General features: G+C 42.5%; 2 protein-coding genes and 1 long non-coding RNA gene across 3 annotated transcripts; 2 read left to right on the top strand and 1 right to left on the bottom strand.

Moving 5' to 3' along the window:
* The first annotated feature begins 164 nt into the window (after positions 1 to 164).
* tspan6 (tetraspanin 6) lies at positions 165 to 5985 on the top strand. The gene is made up of 8 exons (XM_086221953.1): positions 165 to 431; positions 2560 to 2748; positions 2828 to 2902; positions 2984 to 3079; positions 3314 to 3469; positions 3645 to 3728; positions 4327 to 4417; positions 5100 to 5985. Exons 1-7 carry the CDS (start codon positions 345 to 347, stop codon positions 4393 to 4395), a joined length of 756 nt encoding a protein of 251 aa, XP_086078079.1. The 5' UTR covers positions 165 to 344; the 3' UTR covers positions 4396 to 4417; positions 5100 to 5985.
* Positions 5566 to 11355, bottom strand: LOC147251340 (uncharacterized). Its single transcript, XR_015118926.1, has 3 exons — positions 11288 to 11355; positions 6239 to 6334; positions 5566 to 5842 (listed from the first exon to the last, which is right to left on the bottom strand). It is a non-coding gene; the product is annotated as an uncharacterized LOC147251340 (long non-coding RNA).
* Positions 7623 to 9316, top strand: mid1ip1l (MID1 interacting protein 1, like). The gene is made up of 2 exons (XM_086221954.1): positions 7623 to 7814; positions 8034 to 9316. The coding sequence occupies exon 2, from the start codon at positions 8122 to 8124 to the stop codon at positions 8611 to 8613; it is 492 nt and encodes a 163-aa protein (XP_086078080.1). The 5' UTR covers positions 7623 to 7814; positions 8034 to 8121; the 3' UTR covers positions 8614 to 9316.
* Positions 11356 to 19298: the final 7943 nt, after the last annotated feature.

Below are 19298 nucleotides of genomic sequence, written 5' to 3'. Positions count from 1 at the left end.
ATTAACTCCTCAAATAAGCAATTTGTTCCTTTAAATATTCAAGTAAGACGAAAGAAGCAGAAGAACAGTGGTGAATCAAATCAGGCTTCTGCAACGTGTTCGTGCTTTTATTCTGAAAGTGACACACTGGTGTTTTCAAAGATGGCGGCTAACTTGACGCTTGAAAACTGTTGATCCCATCGGGAAAGTGATTCTGAGTTAGTGACGACACTTCCCCCCTTGGCTCTGGATTTATCCCCTGAAGTTTTTTTTTTTTCCTTCTCCTCTCCCAGGAACGCTTTGAACTCAACTTTTCTTTCTTTCTTTTTTTTTCGCCCCCTTTCACAATCGAAAGACAAGCCAGCATGTCGCCGCCGTCCCGCCGGCTTCAGACGAAGCCCGTGATCACCTGTCTGAAGACCTTCCTCATCTCCTACAGCCTCATATTTTGGGTGAGCGGCAGCGGGACATGGAATGGGGGACAACAAGCTAGGAGCAACAATGGGCTAAGAGCGGCGGCGGTGCCAACACGGCTAACCCTCCAAGCGACCCACCTGAAATCACGACGGGGACACACGCCGGGGAGGGGAGGGGAGGGGGGGGGGGACTCCACTAGTCAACGTGTACTTGGTTTGATGGTTTAACATAAAACCACTAGTTGAATAATCTCGGGCAGCAGATATTTGTTGTTCGTAGGAGGATCCATCGATCAACGATGAGTAGCCCAAAGCTAATGCTAATCACTTTTCGAGGAAAAAAAAAAAACTTTTTCTCCAAAAAGCAGAGCTGCTTACGTCATTTTCTTCATACTTCTTCACGTAGATTACAGCACATTTCAGTCGCAAATGTCTTTTTTTTTAATTTATCGGTTATTCTTCATTTTTAGACAATTTAAAACACATTCTGCTCTCCGATATGAGACCTCGGATTGAGCAGATGCGGCCGTGACCCGAGCAGCAGCAGCAGCAGCAGCTTCTGGGGTGTTGGTCATCACCTCCGAGAAAATCTGCTTTTGTAAAAATTTGACGCGATGGATGAGTAATAAATTAAGCAAATTAGAGAAAATAATAGGCAGATTTAATCAGTCGTAGTAAAAAAAAAAATTTGTTTAATTTACTCGGCCATCCATTAAGATTTGAGAGAAAATCCAGTGAACATTGTTATTTTTCATTTGGTTTTGTTCATAAGGAAAAACATTTACCGTTGTCATTTTTTTTTTTAGGAGCGTTTACCCTTGGTATTAGTTTTGTATTACTTATTTATATTATTGTGTTTAATCTAAAATCTCAATAAATATAAATATGTACATACATATTTATTTATTAAAGGTATCTTATTTGTCCAACACTTGTCAATCAAAAAAACCCAGGCATCCTGTGTTTCCTCTCAAATTTGAGAAGCACAAATGTCCAGATTTTTATTTTTAAACATGTCCTCGTGATTTTAATAGAATTACTGATCCCTTTAAACTGACGGATGAATATGATGTGTAATTCAAGTATAATTTGCGGCCTCTTTTCTCATAAATTGAGTGTCGTCTGTTTGAGGGTACAATTATTAGGATAGTTAATGGTCATAATAAATTAACTAGAGGATAATATTATCGCTCGATTTTTTTTGTGCTCTGCTTTTATATAATACAAAATACAGCCTTCAGAAAAAATGATTGTTGTCGCTCCTGCTGCCGTTAGTCTTTGCAGCAGGTGAGCAGCCATTTCAGGCTGCGGCAGCTGACACAAAGTTCAGGTTAGTGAGTTTTATCAGTCAATTTATTGCTCCTGGCTGGTTGAGCTGATTCCTCCCCCTGACTAATGACTTGAGTAGGCAGAGGAAAGAGATGCTGCTGGGCTGATAAAACAGCAGGGCCAGGCTGCTGAGTGCACTGTGTGTTTTACAAAATGCTGACAGGTGTGTGTTTATTTATATCCATACCTTTAGATAGATAGATAGGTAGATTATGGGTTGTGTAGAAGCAGGGTAACAGATTGCCTTGATGGAGGAAGAATAAACCAGACTCTTGTCTTTCTGTTGAGTCTTAACTCATCTGCTTCCCTCCATCTGCATCTCGTCCCCTGAGAGCAGCAGATTCAATAAAACCAGTCAATAAGGGAAATGAGGTTTTTGCTGGATTCACCTCTTCTTGGTTCTTAATCAAATGTGATGTTTGTCAGGTTCAGTGCTGGTTTCTCTACTCACGTCGCTCACGCTTTAATCGTTGCGTCTAAGGGGCTACAGTGCAGTACAGTGTATAATTTATTTGCTTGACAATTATTCAAATGTCTGCTGTCTGTGGATGGATTGGATATCCATTGTGTGTGTGTTGAGCTCTAAAATCGAACAAATCTTTTTTGAGTGTCCATATTTCAGTTTCACTTGATAATGTTGGATAAAATGTTGAAAGTAGAGGCTAAGCAGTTATCGTAATGGATTAGAAATCAACCCCAAACACGTGTGTGTGTGTGTGTGTGTGTGTGTGTGTGTATCATTAAGCAACTGCAACCGAGCCTTTAAATCTTTAGCTATGTGTCTGTGACAGTTGATGCTTTGCTCTGACCGGCCGCTGCTGCCGCTGCTCCTCAGTTCACAGGCGTGATCCTGCTGGCCGTGGGGGTGTGGGGGAAGGTGAGCCTGGAGGCCTACTTCACCCTGGTGGCCGACGACAGCACCAATGCGCCATATGTCCTCATTGGGACTGGAGCCACCATCGTTATTTTCGGACTGTTTGGTTGCTTCGCCACATGCCGAGGAAGCCCGTGGATGCTCAAACTGGTTAGTGAAGGTGCAGTGACGCGTGAAATATTCCCTCCACACGTGAACAACATGTATAACCGTGTTTGCATGCCCGTAGTATGCGATGTTCTTGACCGTGGTGTTCCTGGCTGAGCTGGTGGCTGGCGTGTCTGGCTTCATCTTCAGGCATGAGGTGAGTGCTGGTGCACAAGTATTTAAAACTGATCCAAAGCAGTATACTGAAACCTAATCCACAGTGTTTGAATTTTTTCAGATTAAGGCTAAATTAGGAAGTGCCTTCCAGAACGCTGTGAATGTCTACAACAGCACTGACAGCAGCAGCTCTGCAGTTGACGCCATCCAGAGGACTGTGAGTGGGCGGTTAGCCACCTCGCTAACGCTCTTATCTGACTTTATTTGCATGTAAAAACTTTGGCTTCTATCTGAATATTTTAAAGGACACTTGAATAACACGCAAAACCCTTAAAGGGACACTGCGCTTTTTTTGTTTGTTTTGGAAATGTGTTTGACATCCTTTCTGTTGCATACAGATAAGTCCTGCAATGTTTTATTTAAATTTGTTGTTGCTTTTATTTACTTTTAGTTGCACTGCTGTGGGGTGAATAATTACACTGACTGGACCGAGACGAAGTACTTTGAAACCAACGGCATCCCCACCAGCTGCTGCATCGTCAACACTAACTGCTCGCCGGAGACCCTGAAAGACAAGGAAAAAGCTCGCAGCGAAGTGTACACAACGGTGAGTTCAGACCAGTGCTTTGTATTTGTAGTGTTTTTATGTAATTTAATGATTAAATTGTCATTATTTTTATGTCATATATTATATGTGCCGGTTGCCAGGTGATCCGGTTGGTTCAAAAACATCTTTTTATCAGTTTAAAAACTAGTGAAAATACTGTTTTTCTGGCGTGCAGGGCTGCTTCGCACTTGTGTCTCAAGTGATGGAGTCCAACCTGGGAATCATTGCTGGAATCTCCTTTGGAATCGCATTTTTCCAGGTACATGACGCGATGTCCTTTCTAATACTTTTGGTAGAAACTTCAGTGCAGTGGCAGCTGTGCAGTGGCAGCATAGCAAGTGCATCATTTTAAAGAGCAAAAGCTCTACAAAGCACCAGCGCATTACGCGCTCAACGCTATCAGAGGCAGCTGTCGGCCAGCGGGTGAACATAGTGGAGCAGCTAGCGGTGAAAGAGCTAGATGTTTCCCTTTGGAGTGGATGGAGAACAAAAGCGATGGCAGGAGAGTGAGCGCTGGAGTTGCATTCAACAGTTTGTCAATGTTGCTCTGTAACCACTGCATGCATCAACAAGCAACAGCCACAGCACCGGCAGGGATCCAGATCGGCTTTTGTGTTTTAGAGCCGCCAGGATTGAGGAAGTAATGATTGACAGACGAAATAATGAGCGTAAAACAACCGTTCTGAACATAATCGCCCATCACGCTGTAGAACTGAGGTCAGACTTGAACCAGGTTGCCATTGACGGTCTCGTGTATGTCAACAGAGCCGCTGGTCTGGCAGTCGGATGCACGTTGAAGGGTCGTTCTAGCGGAACAGTTTTGGCGCTGATGGGATTGTTTTTGTTTTTGTACTCAGCTCATCGGAATATTCCTGGCCTGCTGCTTGTCCCGATACATCACCAACAACCAGTATGAGATGGTCTAACAGTGACACCCCACCCCTACTGGTAAGCCTCTTCATTGCGTGTGTGGAAGTCATCCCCCCCAACGCCTGAAGTAAAGGAGACCAACTCTCAAATGTAAAAGAACCAACAACAAGCAGGGATTGTGAATCTGTGCCTGTGAGATCAGACAGTTACTGCCCTTCAGTCAGTGTCAGGTGATAATTCTTGTCTTCTCGTGTGCGATGATGCTTTTTTAACTCTTTTTCTTTTAAACACTGTGAAATCAATTGCGTTAAGGATTAACCCCACTTCTCCCTTTGTCACTTCATATAACGCTGACTCGGGGAAGCACACAGTAATTTGAATGCACTCGTACTTCGTAAACAGCAACAAATATCTTCAATCATGAAAATGCAAACCTGTCAGTGAGGCCGAAAACGGCGTCAGTCCCTTTTTTTTTTGTTTTTTGTTTTTCAAAAAAACTTGGAATGTTGAGGCTTCAGGACACTTGGATGACTTCACACGAGCACTATGGAGACATTTTATGGTTTATTATGTCCTGTTTTTTCCCCGTGGATCGGCACGAGGGTGAGTAGATGATAGTGGCAGGCTCAACTACTGCTCCTAGGACATGACGTGACCTCGCCTAGATATTACCGAGCCTGCCAGCCGCACACTGTGGCGGTGATGTGACGACCTAGCATGGCGTGTTTGACAGCCCTCCTGTGTTTTCTGTCTCCTCTAGGTCACTGACGGGCAGCTCCTGATGAGAACCAGTGAAACCAATCTCCTGTGATTTTAAAAATGTCTTGTGTTAGTTGATATACTTTTAGAGAGGGGGAAGCAAACTCTTTTATCTGCTCTCGCTTCTTGGCAAAGGAGCAGAAGGGAGCATGTGAGGGGCGTCTAAAAGGGATATCGCCAGTGTAGTTTGACCAATAAAGGGACCTGGATATTGCAGGGATAATTTGCTACTCCTGGGATTTATTTAGGGAAAACCCATCAAAGCATAGATGCTGTTTTGCTTGAGTTAAGTAACTCCACCAATGTGTCAACATTTCCATCTCTTGTCTTAAATAATGCTGCTGCCTTCCATTGTAATTTAGATCGAAAGAGACCATAAGCTGACAAAAGTTCAAAACTAAGTGAATGTGTGTGTGTGTGTGTGTGTGTGTGTGTGTGTGTGTGTGTGTGTGTGTGTGTTTGTGTGTGGGGGGAAAGCCATCCAGAGGTCGCCACCCTGAAGTGTGAGGAAAATGAGTCCAACAGATGATTGTTGAGGCTCAGCGGTGCTGAACGGCTGCATTACGTGCCAATTAGAGAAGCTCAGCTTCTTATCACAGTGGTCAGTGGTTCGGTGTTTTTCTTTTGCAGATGCATGTGAAATTATTTGAGGAAAAAAAAAATTAAATAAAAGTGAAAGCCTGTATCTTAAACAGCGAGCAGAGATGCGTCTGTCCTGCAGATTCTTTCTGTGTCCTCGTTCATCTGAAAATACAAAAAACTATTTAGATTAGTTATTTGGGGATTTAGGGAAATTAGAACGATATTAAAGTTTTATAATTTGGATGTCTGCTCAGAATCTTTGTGTTAATTAACGAACTGTAAAAATTCACTAATGATCAGGTATTCAGAGTGGGAATTTTCAAAATACTCTGCTTCAAGGCCTATTCATATCTGAAATGGCTCATTACATTTTTTTTTATTTTACTTTGGAGAGAGAGAGAGAGTAGAAGTGATGTTGTCCCTTAGTTTGCAAACCTCGCTGCTGTATGCTCAGTATGCCGGATCAGTGGATTATCTGAAACTAAAATTTGTGTCTTTATATGATTTAAACATTTGCCATTTTGTTTTTAGATTAATATTCTACTAAAAAAAACGTACCTGCAAAAGTGAGCGTCAAAATGAAGGCATTTCATGGTCCACTAGAGGGCGCTCACGGCCCACCACAGCTGAACGACTGATTGAGAGTCAGTTGATCTACACAAGAAATCAGGGAAAAAAGTGTGAACTCACATTTAAAGGTGTATATATATATATGTGTGTGTGTGTATATATAAATATGAATGAATACAAATCTAATATTTGAGTAGAGTTCTGCAGTGTCTGGATTAGTTTCTACCCAATAACAATGTTTTCCTTCAATTTAAAAAAAAAAAGGAATTCAGCAGGTTTTCTAAATTAACAGAAGCATCTTTGCATTTTATTCTGTTAAGCAAAGTGAAGCATGTTAATGAACCTGAAACAAATGTGTGTGGTGTTGTTGAGGTTTGGAAATTGGTTTAACTTTTAAACTGTAGCAGCCACACACAAGAACACAACTCAGATATTAATAGTAAGTAGGAGGTGATATTGTCTTGTGTGATGCAAATGCAGTAAAACAGTGGTTTCAAAGTTTGCTCTTTCAGCGCAAGTTACAAACACGACCTCGTCCCATCTTTGTGGAATGCAAAAAACGCCGTCCAAATGCAAATGGAGACTTGGGTTGTGAATTGGAAAAAGTGTTGTTTTTTTTCCTGTTTGCTTTTGCCTTCCTTGTTTCATAGTTGTTTTATGGACATCAGATAATAATCTGTATAAAGCTGCTGTAAACAGAAATATCTCAGGGATCACCGCCAGGGTAGGAAAGTACCCTTTACCATGAACAGTTATTCCAATAAATCAATATATCAGCATCCACAAGCAGAAACAGGAAAAGCATAGGCGTGACTAACAGAAACAGCTCCAACATGAACCGACCTGCCTCTCCTCCACATGATTAACAGAAAATGTTCTCTTCCTGCTCCCATGTGTCAAAATGGCTGTTGCAGGCTCATTCCGGATCTAATAAAGTATCTTCCAGAGTACATTTTAACATTTTAAACGTGGCCCAAAGATTTATCCGAATAAATCCCCCTTCCCCCCAGGTGTTTAAATGATAGATCGACCACCAGGAGGCGCTGCTGTGTAACAAACAGGCTGGGAAGGCAGAAGCGAGATAAACAAGCTGTTCTTTCTGCTTCAATCTTTACATTCAACACCAAGTAATTTGAACACGACTTGACGACCATAGCAGTTTAACAAACTTGCCCCGGTGTTTCCTTAAGGCTTCAGTCGACCTGGAAACAAGTAAATCGGGTGTTAAACGGCTCTGGGTGCAGCTAATTACAACCAAGCCCAAGCTGTTTGAGTGGCAGCTCTGATTTGACTCCTCATTGGTCAGTTTTGGATCAGATGCTATTAGAGTCCGCCTTTATCCCGCTCACCAGCCAATCAAGTCAAAGGGTGGAGAAGAGGAGGACGGATTTTCTTTTTCCGCACTGCAACCCGGCAGCGTGCTATAAAAGCGGTGTGGAGCTGTACGGCAGTCGAGGAAATTCACATTTTCCTTCCCGGCGGGTGGTGTGCTGAGCTTGAGAAGATTTGGTTATCTAACCCAGCACGCCAAGAAAGATTTTCCTCCGGTTACCTCGTGGTTCAGGTCAGTGTAAATGCTTTTAATCGTCTCTGAAGCTTTACTGCTCAGGGTTTAGCATGAAGGCAAGGTCACAGAGAAGCGGGCATGGATGCGGCAAAAGGACCGTGATAAACGTAGCAGGGTTGTTGTATCCGTAGGCGAGCATCTTTGAATTCATTCACCCTTCCTTTTCTTTTTTTTCCTTGCTGCATCTAATCAGTTTCTTGCATCTTATTGTTACAGACCAACCACTTCTTAAAATCAACAAGCAGCTCTGCCTTACTTCCAACTACCAGCACCACTGTAACCAAGACAACCCAAAGCCTTCACAATGATGCAGATCAGCAGCGACTCAGCCAGCAACAAGCACTCCCTCATCAACGTCATGCACCGCTTCATAGCAGCGGCCAACAACATGGACGAAACCATCATGGTGCCCAGCTTGCTGCGAGACGTGCCACTGGAGGAGCTAGAGACGACCAGAATGGAGGCCAACAACAATGAGCCGCCGTGCCCCAACAAGCAGCAGAGGGACATGTACGAACACTACCTGCTCCTCAAATCTATAAAAAACGACATGGAGTGGGGTCTGCTGAAGAGGGAGATGAGCAGCGGTGCCAGCTTCCTGGAGATGGCAGTGAAACAGGAGGAGCAGAAGCCCGTCACTGGGGATCTGCTCCTGGACGACAACTCGGACCTGGAGAATCAGTTCCACTACCACCTTAGAGGACTGTTTGGGGTTCTATCCAAGCTCACAGAGCAGGCAGACCACCTCACCAACAGGTACAAGAGGGAAATCGGAGGTGGAAACTTCCTCAGATAGAAGCTGATTTCTGTGGTCTTCCTCCGGACTGCTTGACTTGCAACAATGGGATGTTGTGAGATGAGCCCCGTCTTTTCAAACTAGATCTCAATGAACAGTGAACTGACCAGGGCCTCTCTCACTCCTGTGACACTCCGACTTTCCTCTTCTTCTTCTTCTCCTCTTCTTGCTGCACCCCTCAAAACATCCCTGAAACCAGTGACGCCTGCACATGTCGTCCTGCCTCCTCCTGAGCAGGTGGTGCAGGGTGAAGGTTTACTGAAGTCCAGATGAAGCACAGCTCTGGTTTATGCAGGAACTTGCTCTTTTTTTCTTTTTTTTTTTTTTTCCCATTTCAGAACATAAATTTGTCACAGGATGGACGTGTGTGTGTGCGATTGTGAATAAAAGGTCTGACTGTAGGAGAAATTGAATGCTGGTTATTCTGTCCCTCCTCTTAAACATTTTAACGCTGAGCTGAAGGGCTCCTCTTGCTGAGTTTCTCTCCACTTTACTGTAACATGGCGTGCCTTGACTCTTTGTATTTTAAAACGACGACAAAAAAACCCCTCATGTCCTGTTCAGTTAACTCCCATTGTATGACTGCTTAACTGGCACATCCAAGTTGTTGGCAAAAGCTCATTTTATTTGTCCTGAGTATTTCAAAACTTATTTTATATTGTGCATCAATGCAGTTCAACTGAAATAAATAATTGGAAACGTACGGCTTTGTTTTCTTTGTTTTAAAGGAAGTGAAGATGAGGCGTGACTACATTTTTTTTTTTTTCCCCTCTAGATTTCACAGACGTCTCGACTCTGCCGATGTGCAGTGCTCAAGGCCTGTTTTGACATGTAACAAAATGGAAATTACACTTGACTCTGTTATGTAGGGCAAGTTTAACGGCTTTATGTAACAGCGTTGAGGGATTTACTGAGGATTTACCTAAAGGAGGATGTAAAGCTGTGTTGCAAAAGAGGTTATTCACCCCCTTAAGAGAATTTAAGTTGAGCGTCGTCTCCTGGCTACGACTGCATACACAGCATTGTGCTGAAAGGCATGAGTGTTTGCCTTCTTGACTTCTGCAAAGCACAACAGTAAACACATACTGGGAGGGGGGGGGGGGCAATAGTCTGCATGCAACAAGTGTTGCTGTGCACAAATTTACACACGCAAAAGGAACTTTTTTCCGCCCTCAGCTTAGTCTTACAGGAAGCAAGTGTATCTCCTGATATCTGTTGTGTAACTCTTGTAACTGGCCCTCTCCCAGGATTGCAAAAACTTTTATCCAAGAGGTACACAGTGTTTAATGATTTTCGAAGGCCTTCGCCAATGGTTCATGTTATTTTCAGTCTCATGGAAATGTGCCGTGCAGACTCGAAAGAAGGACGCAATAAAGGGTTCTGTACTGGCAGGTGTTCTTTTGAAGTCTTTTCCCTCAAAAGTACATCAGTCTTCAAGAGGTCATAAGGGCATCATAAAGGGTACACAGTGAACTGAAGGGAACACAATTTTCTTTCAAAAGGATACTCCCTAGGGACAGATATTTCTATACACAAGCAGTTAAATTTAAGTGAATGTCCTATGTTTGGGGGCATTGCAATTCTCTCTCTCCACTTCTTTATTTGAGGATTTCCAGGCCTCTTAGTTTCTGCAGAGTCAAGTGACTTCTCAAACCCTGTGATGGCGATGTTTGAATGTGTTGCTTCACAGATGATATCTTCAATCTGATCATGTTTAATAATGTTATCCAGACATTAACTTTTAGCCTCTAGTAAACACATGTTCATTGGACGGTAAAGTGCAACACCGGTTACAGGCTCACAAAATATTCTCACGCAAAAATTTGTTCCTTCCCACAATGCAACTGATTAGCCCTCAATGTGGTCTTACGGGCAGAATGCAACACCTAATGGCCATTTGTACTCATCCTTCTGACACCTCTTGTAATGCTTTCCATAAGTCTTTGCAAGCCTGGGTGACTGACACTTTCAAGAGATACACAATAGACAGCAGGTACAGATGTAAAATCCCATGTGTGGAGAGACAGATTTGTGAGTAATAAAATTTAATAATGGAAGCTTGAGTTGTGTGCAAAAAAAACCCCAAAAAACACTACATCCACGATAGTTGGTGTACGTTTTACTTTTCTACTGGGTAACATGACGTAAGAAAATATGTGTTTCAGCCTGAGTGAATTGAAGCTCATCTTTCATATCATTCAGTGACCCCTCGTGCCCTATAGATGGACCCGATAACATCTCGTTTATTTATCTCTTCATTTGTAACCCATCTGTTTATGTCAGAATTTCAGTCCACTGTCTTAATCATTTTCTTCAAAAGATGCTTGCAAAACTTCTTCAACTCCACAGACTGTGAGCGAGCGCTGTGCATCTATTTGTTTGTAACACAAGCCATGTTAATAGTAGCATGTCTTTATGAACAACACGTTGAACTATCTAATCATAAATCAGACCATAAACGCCTGTAAAGTGCCCTGACCCGTCAGTTACGTTCAGACCTTATACTGTTGTGACGATAAACTTGATTTAAAAAAACAAATAGTTTGATAACAAATGTGCCCTTGCACACATTTTTATTTGCCTGAGCAGATTTATTGGATCAGATTTCTGAACCCTCTTCACAATTAAAGCAATTCTTCACCAAAAAAGCTTATATTACCTTTCAAATACTCACAAATAAGTACGTGGAGCTCATGAAGACCTTTTGTTTGTCCCTCTCACTTTTTTGTGACTCCTAAATTCAGAAACAGCCAGACAGGTATACTTAATTTCAAGCTAATGTTGGCTGACGCTAACAACAGCAAAACTGTCCAAAAATGGCCAGATTCTTAATCACATCACCTAGAATAACCCCTGTCTTCTTTATCCAAGGAACCACGAAGCAGAGCTGTGCCTGCGTTACGGCAATGCTCAACTGCCGCGCCTGATTTTGGAGTCACACAGAAAATAAATCAGCGGTTGTGTAATGCGTGCCGTAGGTGTTTTAGCCTTAACATTTCAGGGTTAGTGCTACCATGAACAAGCATGAACTAGCATGGATGAGCATGAGTTAGTTCATCTCCAAACTGGAAAGGTTGTTTTGAGCTCAAATGAAAGTATTTGTGGATTTGCAAACACACGTTTTTGGACAGTTTTGCTGTTGTTAGCTGTCAGACTCTGTTTGCTCCAAGCTACATGGCTGGCTCTTACCACATTCTGGATTCACAAAGTAGTAATGTGGGAATGAAAGAAGTCTTAGTGAGCTTGAGAAGCCTATTTGTGAGTACTTAATGCAGCTTTTGGTTGAAGTATCACTTTAACATGATGTCCCAGGACATGTAACATGAGACTGATATGTGGTTGCCCTCCCACTAGTTGCCATATGTATCATCACAGTGTCAAACCCCTTAGCAACAGCTTCCCTAGGAGGATCCAATCCGCTTGCAAAGGTCCCCCCCCCCCTCCAAGGCACGGCAGTGATTAAGAGATTGCAGTGTGATGAAGGGCATCGAGGAGGGCGACATGGTCAAAGAGTGAGAACAGAGCGTTGCTTCTCCGTCCAGCAGCGAGCACACAGGCGCTGCTGAGCCCTGCGGTCCTTGCTCTTCCACTCACAATGGACCACACAGATGGCTGCGAATCAAAATGGCTGTGCTGGTCAGTGCCTCAGCCCACTCGGATAAACTGGGTCAACCAGACTGATGACAGCTGGTCACACAGTGAACCCGATAGAGATGGGGGTTTCTGATCTTTTTCTTTTCTTTTAAACTGATTTAACAGAAAAATCCTCCATTATGGAGTCCCATCAAAACAACTGATGTTTCTAAGTATAACATGAGAATTGCTTAAGAATTATTTGTGCATCTTTGTACATAAATGTGCCCTCTTCTTATGCACTCTACACAAACAAATCTCTAAGGTCTTGACCTGGGACACTGATATTCCGTAACACAGACCTGACTGCCAGCGTGCACGCTGCTCCAGTCACGTTCATGTCTTGAGAAACTCGGCAGCAGAAGGTTGCGACAACTCAGCGCATTGCAGATTTGAGATGGCTACAGACTTATGATGATGGGTTTCATCATGCACAGCAAACCCAGTGAAGCACTAACCAACGATTCTGAGTTAATTAAAATAAATGGTGCTATTACGGCTCTATAAGATTGTTATTTCATGACTTGAATTATGAGCTGCGGTGTTGTAAGACCTTCGGGTCCAGTGCAATGTGAGAAGCAGACATTACAGACATTTGCTGTTGAAAGGCCTCCTGAAGTTTCCCCACCCGCCTGCATGAAGCTGCGTGATCACAGACTTGGCAGACAGTATTAGTGTCTGCTGTCCCTGCAGCACCCGCTTTGCCTCGGCAGCACGGTGTTGCTCAACGACTCCACAGCTTTTACCTGACAGGCATAAAAGCCAGAATGACTAGACAGAGCAGATTGTGACTTTATGAGGCAGGTCAGCCTGATACAGGCCCTGCATGGGGCTGGCTAAGGGTCAGTAGTGTGATTATACATATCTTTTCAGCTGTGCAGATATTCACGCCCTGTTTGGTGTTATCATTGTTAGTCACTCTGGTAACACTGCACTCTCTATGGCACCTGCTCCCTAAGCAAACATCTATTGCGCTGTTTGTCTTTATATTTGAACGTGTCCCAGTGTTAGAATTGAGCGGTACTATTTGATTTGAAGGGTCCCAGTGGATTTTCCGAAGGTAACTGCGTCTAGTGATGTGCAATGTGATGTGTGGTGCAGGCATGTGGCGGAGTCAGCGTTCCTCGGCGTACCCCACCGCCTACAATTGCCTCATTTGACAGACGGTGAAGACCACATCATTGTGCGTGGACTTACAATATGCTGCCTTGTACTGCAGACGTAACGAGAATCAACGTGCTCACTGATGTCATTAACATTTCGGATGCCTCCCCAACCGCAGAGGCAGCGTGAGTGCAGGCAACCTCAGTGAACTACAGAGAATCGTCATTTCTCTGAGATCTAATTTACTTCTCTCATGAAGTTTGCTGTCATGGTAAGAATGATAAAAAGAAAGTGACGTCAGAAAATTTGAATTATATTTTCAGTCATGCGGATCTTTTTTTTTTTAAAGGACAAACAAGAATAAGGATCTTGTTTTTGCTCACGCTGAACTTCATGTGAACATTGCATTATGATTACGTAGGGGCGTGAGATGCAACATCTGCATTGTTTTAGTTGAATTTAGCTTCAGTCTTTACAGATTCAACGTGACATTGAAACCTGTTGAAAAAGTTTGAGATGTGATTCGGTCACATGTGATGAGGCTGCTTACATTAGACCTAAACTAGAAGAATAGAGAACCCCCTTAAAACTACGATTGTCAATGTAGAGGAGAATGCAACCACATGTTGAGGGAATCCCCAACAGAGGCCCCCACAATGCTAGACTGCAGTCGGGTAGGTGGTGATAGCATTTATCTTCAATACCAGTTCCTGAATTACTGTTTTTTTTTGTTTGTTTTGTTTTTTACACTGTTTTCAAGTGTATTTAAGCAAAATCAACACAGTACTTCACAAATCCTTGAGTTTAAGTGGGCTCATGTGGTCTCTTTTACCCAGGGCGAACTAGAAGAGCCCCTGTTAGCAATCACAAGTTTTGGCAGCAACAAAAAAGTACTGTCATTTTTATTTGCTTTGATATTGTAAAGAACTTCAACTGAATGGCGGCGGCAGTGAGGAGTCCACTGGAGTCCCACTGAACGGTTGATATTCAGGATTATTAGAGATTTGATAGGTTATTATTTGTCGCTATTATTTGATTCAACTCTTGTATTAAATAGAAGTGTTCACCCAGCCTGTCCAGCTCTTTTGTCTTGTTTAGAGGGAGATACAGCTGTGAAGCCAAGAACACCATGTTCTCTTTCATGGAGAGGCTTTCCCACAGAACCCCAGAGGCACCACCCCGTTCACTCCCTTTCCCTTCCATTTCTTCTTCTTCTATTTTTTATAAGACCTTGGCTGTACATTAGGTGTTTTTGTTTTGGAGGAAAGTAATCGGTCTGTCTTCCTATCTGGTGAAACTTATTGCTCTCACATGGGAGGAAAGTTTACAGAATTCAAAGACACGTTTCCCAGAAAACCCCTCAGTGCTCATGTCAGTTGACCCTCCATGATAAACTCTGTGGTCAGTACGTGCCCACTCTATGCAAAACATATCGGGGAGGAATGTACGATGTTATGTAAGAGTTAAGTGGGCGTGGAGTCCAGCTGGAGTGGCGTGCAGCCTGACACAGAGTGTCTCAGAGAGGCGGCAGGTCTCATCTGCTGCTCACAAGCTTCGGATTTCACTGCTGCATCTGTTGCTTATACATATACATTTTCTGTTGTGCACACCGTTTCCAGTCGTTAGGTAACATGTTATTTTGATATGATTGCTGTCTCTTGCTTGGAAACTTGAGATAGTGTTTGGTCTTGTTTGTGTTAAGCCTTTGTAACAAGAATATTTAGGAAAGCTGCCCTCATCCTGTTTTATGAAAACTTCCCCAAAAAACCTTTAATGGGGAGAACAGAGACAGAGCGACAGTGTTGGACCGGCTCTCTTGGATGGACGTGTGTGGGGAACATGATCGGATGAGGTGCCTCTTCGGAGGACCCCTTCTGGGGACCTTGGTTATACCCTACATAGAACATTGAGATTCTTCACAGAATGTTGGGATGAGTGTCCTGCAGTTCAATATTAGACAAATGTTCCTTTTAAGTCACGCTGCAATATTACAAGGAAAACTTTCTAGGCTTTTTAGAAATAAAAACTTCCTAAAAATGTTCCTAGAAAGTTTTAAGAACATCCCTGCTGGAGTAAAGAATGTCACCCGATGACGTCTCCACGTTTCCTTGATAGTTAGCAGGATGTTAGCTGATGGGATAAGAGGGGAATATTCAGTAGAATATGGGGATATTCAAGGGGTCCTTTTGATAGTAAGTCTTCATAATATTCCCACAAACTTTCCAGGTCTAGATGTGGAGTTCTTCAAACAGGAGGTGATCATTTAGGGGACATTCAGGATTTTCAGGAAACGTTTGTGTGGAGAAACATGAATAGGAAATTCCCTTATCAGAATGTTTGCAGTGATATCACAGGCACCTTCAGGGGATCCACAGTAATGTTCTACTTTGTACTTACACAACTTTCACAGAACCAATGCACAACTTTAAGTAACATTACAGGGCCCTCGAGGGATCATCCAATATATACGTACACTCTACCCCTCTCCCACCCTGCAGAACTGTGACATGTTCTTGGAACATAATGAGTGTGTGTGTGTGTGTGCGTGTGTATATGTGGGTGCATGCGTGTGGGTGCGTGCATGTGTGCTTGTGTGTGAGCCTGGAATAGCATGCTGCCTTGTTCTCAGGGTCAGTTAGCAGTAATTAGCAAGTGGGTGAGTGAACAGTCAGAAAGCCACCAGGTATCAGCACCAGATTAAGAGATGAGTTCTCTCCAGGCCAGAGTTCTGGCTGTCTGCTGCATTTAATCTAATCTGCAAGACCAGAGAGAGACAATGGCATGGCTGTGTGTGAGTGTGTGTGTGTGTGTGTGTATGTGTGTGTGTGTTTGCGTGTGTTTGTGTGTGTGTAGATGTCTGTGTGTGTCTGTGTGTGAATGCATGTGTTTTCACTTCCATAAAGGCCAGTTTTGTCTGCAGAACTAATGGACAGCTTTACAAATAAAACACAGTGATCGCATTTCTGACAGCTCTGTTTGTGTATTCCTCAAAATTATCTTTATATTTGTGATTTTTCCATTGTTTTTGTTTGCAGGTAAGAAATCGACACAAACTTATGTAAGATTTAAAAACAGACACACAAAAATGTGCTCAATAACTGTTCAATTAATTTACTTAACCTGCATGTTGCAAGAGGTACAAAGTTTATGAAGGTTCATGTCTGCAGGAGGCCTGCAAAGTCACAAGAGGTGAAAAAGGTGGCTAAACTTCGTAGGTGAGCCCGGGGGCAGTGTCCTATGGAAGAAAGTTTCTGATACATGCAAATAAAGCATTCTGGTGCACAAACAAATGGAAAAGACAACATTTCCTGTAGGCAAACAACACTTTGCAGGCAGAACACACATGACACATGTTTGGATGCACGAGTCTGTACATCCAAAAAAACGACAAAACGTGAGATCATTCCTGCGGAATGCTGCCCCTTGTCTGTTTGGAATATGGATAAGACCTGCAAACTGTAATATTAGTTCAACTACTTTACACAACTGCTTTATCAGCTACACTTAGAATGCTTTTATCTGTGTTCACATTGTATTTTCTGCTTTTATATTTTATTTTCTGTCGTGAGTTTCACTTTCACTTCAGTTGCTTATACTTTGACCTCAAATGGTTTAAAGGTACGACGTGTAAGAGTTGATGATCAAATGCATTCATCACTCCAGCAACAAATACGGGAAAGCATATCACCACTTAGTCCAGACCAACTAACTTTATGATCACGGGTTATGAAAAGACTAACAATAGCAGGGAAACACTATGTAAATACCCAACCAAACTGCAAAACATTAAACAGCGCTTCTGTTTTATTTAATACATATTTGGTGTTAGCCTGTTTAGCTAGCTTAGCTCCACTGTTAGCAAGACAGGAACACAGCCTCTGCAACACCATACATCAATGCCATGTGAAACGTTTTCTGCCATGGTTTGTGCTGTCCTTTGCTGCGCTGAAAACTTGTTTTGAGTTGCTCAAACAAGGTCTGGTTTGTTTACTATGTCAAGTTGCCTCTGGGTCGTGCTTCCTCATAAATGAAATGATGGTAAATAAATTTAAAATATCACATGCTTTTCAACTTTGAGATTACATTGGTTTAATCACATCAAATGATTTAAAGTACTGTGACTTCAAAGATAATTCGGTTCCTGTAGTTTCTGCTTCAAATGCATTGCAGAATCTAATAATTTACATGTAAATGATGAATATTTGAACATTTTTTAACCTGACAGATGCATTTGCACCTGCAATATTCAGTATTTGGCCACGCCTTAAAAAATATTTGAGCTCAACCAGCAGACGCATTCAGGGGAACCAACTGGGTTGCGCTAATCCATAGAAAAATTATATGTTGTTTTTAGCTCAAATGAAAGTGTTAGAGGATTACCGAGTATACAGCTGGATAAAGAAGACATGGAATATACGCTTAACAGATTTGTCAGGCCTAATTAACTCTGAGATAAATATACCTGATTGAAGCTTTCTGCATTCTGGAGTCACAAGGAAGTAATATGTGAAGGAAAAAAAACCAAACATCTGTGAGTTGTAGACACTGATTTGTGTGTAATTGAAAGGTAAAATTCACTTTTTGGGTGATGTGTCCCTTAATTTAAAAAAAAAACAACAACAAAAAAACAGCTTTTCATCCTTTAATTTCATTTAGTTTGTTTCAATTCTTCAACTTCGACATCTCATACGTTTCAAAAGCAACCACACTGCAGCTTTTAAAGTTACCACACTTGAACTTTCTCCGTTTAACCTTTATGTCACTAAAACACAAGGTGCAAAATTTCTCAAATCGTCGCCATCTTAAAATAATTGCTTAAGTCGTTGTCCAGAAAACACAAAAAGCGGGAGACAAAACATTGTTCAGGAATTGATTCAGGCAAAAAAAAAAGGTTTTTTTTCCAAAAAAATGATTTAGGCAATTATTTTAAGAAGGTGACAAAATGTAGTCAAATGTCATTTGATGACTGGGCTTGTCGGGCAAACGCGCGCCGTCTGCAGAAAAAGCAGCGTCAGACGTGTGGACAAGGTCAACTGCTTTGCAACATGGTGGGACGATGCATGACAGCGTGTTATATTCCCCCTGGGTTATATTTGGAGCTGCAAGGGGGAAACTATTGAGCCAAAAACAGCAACAGCATTTGACATCTTGCTATTAACACGAACAAAGGACATTTATTGCACGGGTGTTACGTGTTGGACACATCAGTAAGCGAGCCAACTAAATCTTGCTGATTGTACTAAAGTGAACCTTTGCAGACCCGTGAGATGAAAAGCCAGTTTGATCTGTTTCAGGTCTTTGAAAGGACAGACAGATTTATTCTTGATGTTTAAGATTCTGGTGGGCAGACGCCGGCGTTGTCAACGATGGGGAGAAAAACGGAAGTATCAAGGCTGAGCTTTAGATGCAAGCTAAGAGAGCAGGACTTCCCCCTTCTGTGCTTTGTGTTGGGGTTTTTTTTTTCAGAGAGGACTGTTACATAAGCCCATCTCGGCGTTGTTAGCAGATACAACAGATGTCTTCTGTGAACCAGCAGCAATGTAGAAGGCGTTCAGAGGAACTTATTTTGCAAACTCATAACGTACAGATGGACAAAATAATCAAATTGAAGAGTTTTAAAGGGCAGTTTTAGTTGAATTGGGAACTTGATTTTCACACATTAATAACTCAAATATAAAGATGATCTCTTTCCCTCTTACACACACACACACACACACACTCACACGCATTTCATCTGAACTATATGTGTTGCTTATGTATCCTTTCGGGTCTCCACATAAGAACAATGAGGAGGGCCAGCCAGGAGGCCTCCCTTCCTCTTTCCATGTCAGTCTGTCAGTAGGTCTTGTGCAGACTTGCCCTAATTTTTATCCAATCACCATCTGCTGCCCCGCAACAGGAGACCAATGAGCGTAGAGTCCCGTCAGGGGCTTGGTGGAGGGGGGCGG

The sequence above is a fragment of the Aulostomus chinensis genome, chromosome 13 (assembly GCF_037954235.1).
Source record: "Aulostomus chinensis isolate RoL2024-O1b breed Wild chromosome 13, RoL_Achi_v1.0, whole genome shotgun sequence".
Taxonomy (NCBI): Eukaryota; Metazoa; Chordata; class Actinopteri; order Syngnathiformes; family Aulostomidae; genus Aulostomus; species Aulostomus chinensis.
Note: the sequence above shows the minus strand (reverse complement) of the source record. Positions and strands in the feature narration are given on the sequence as shown.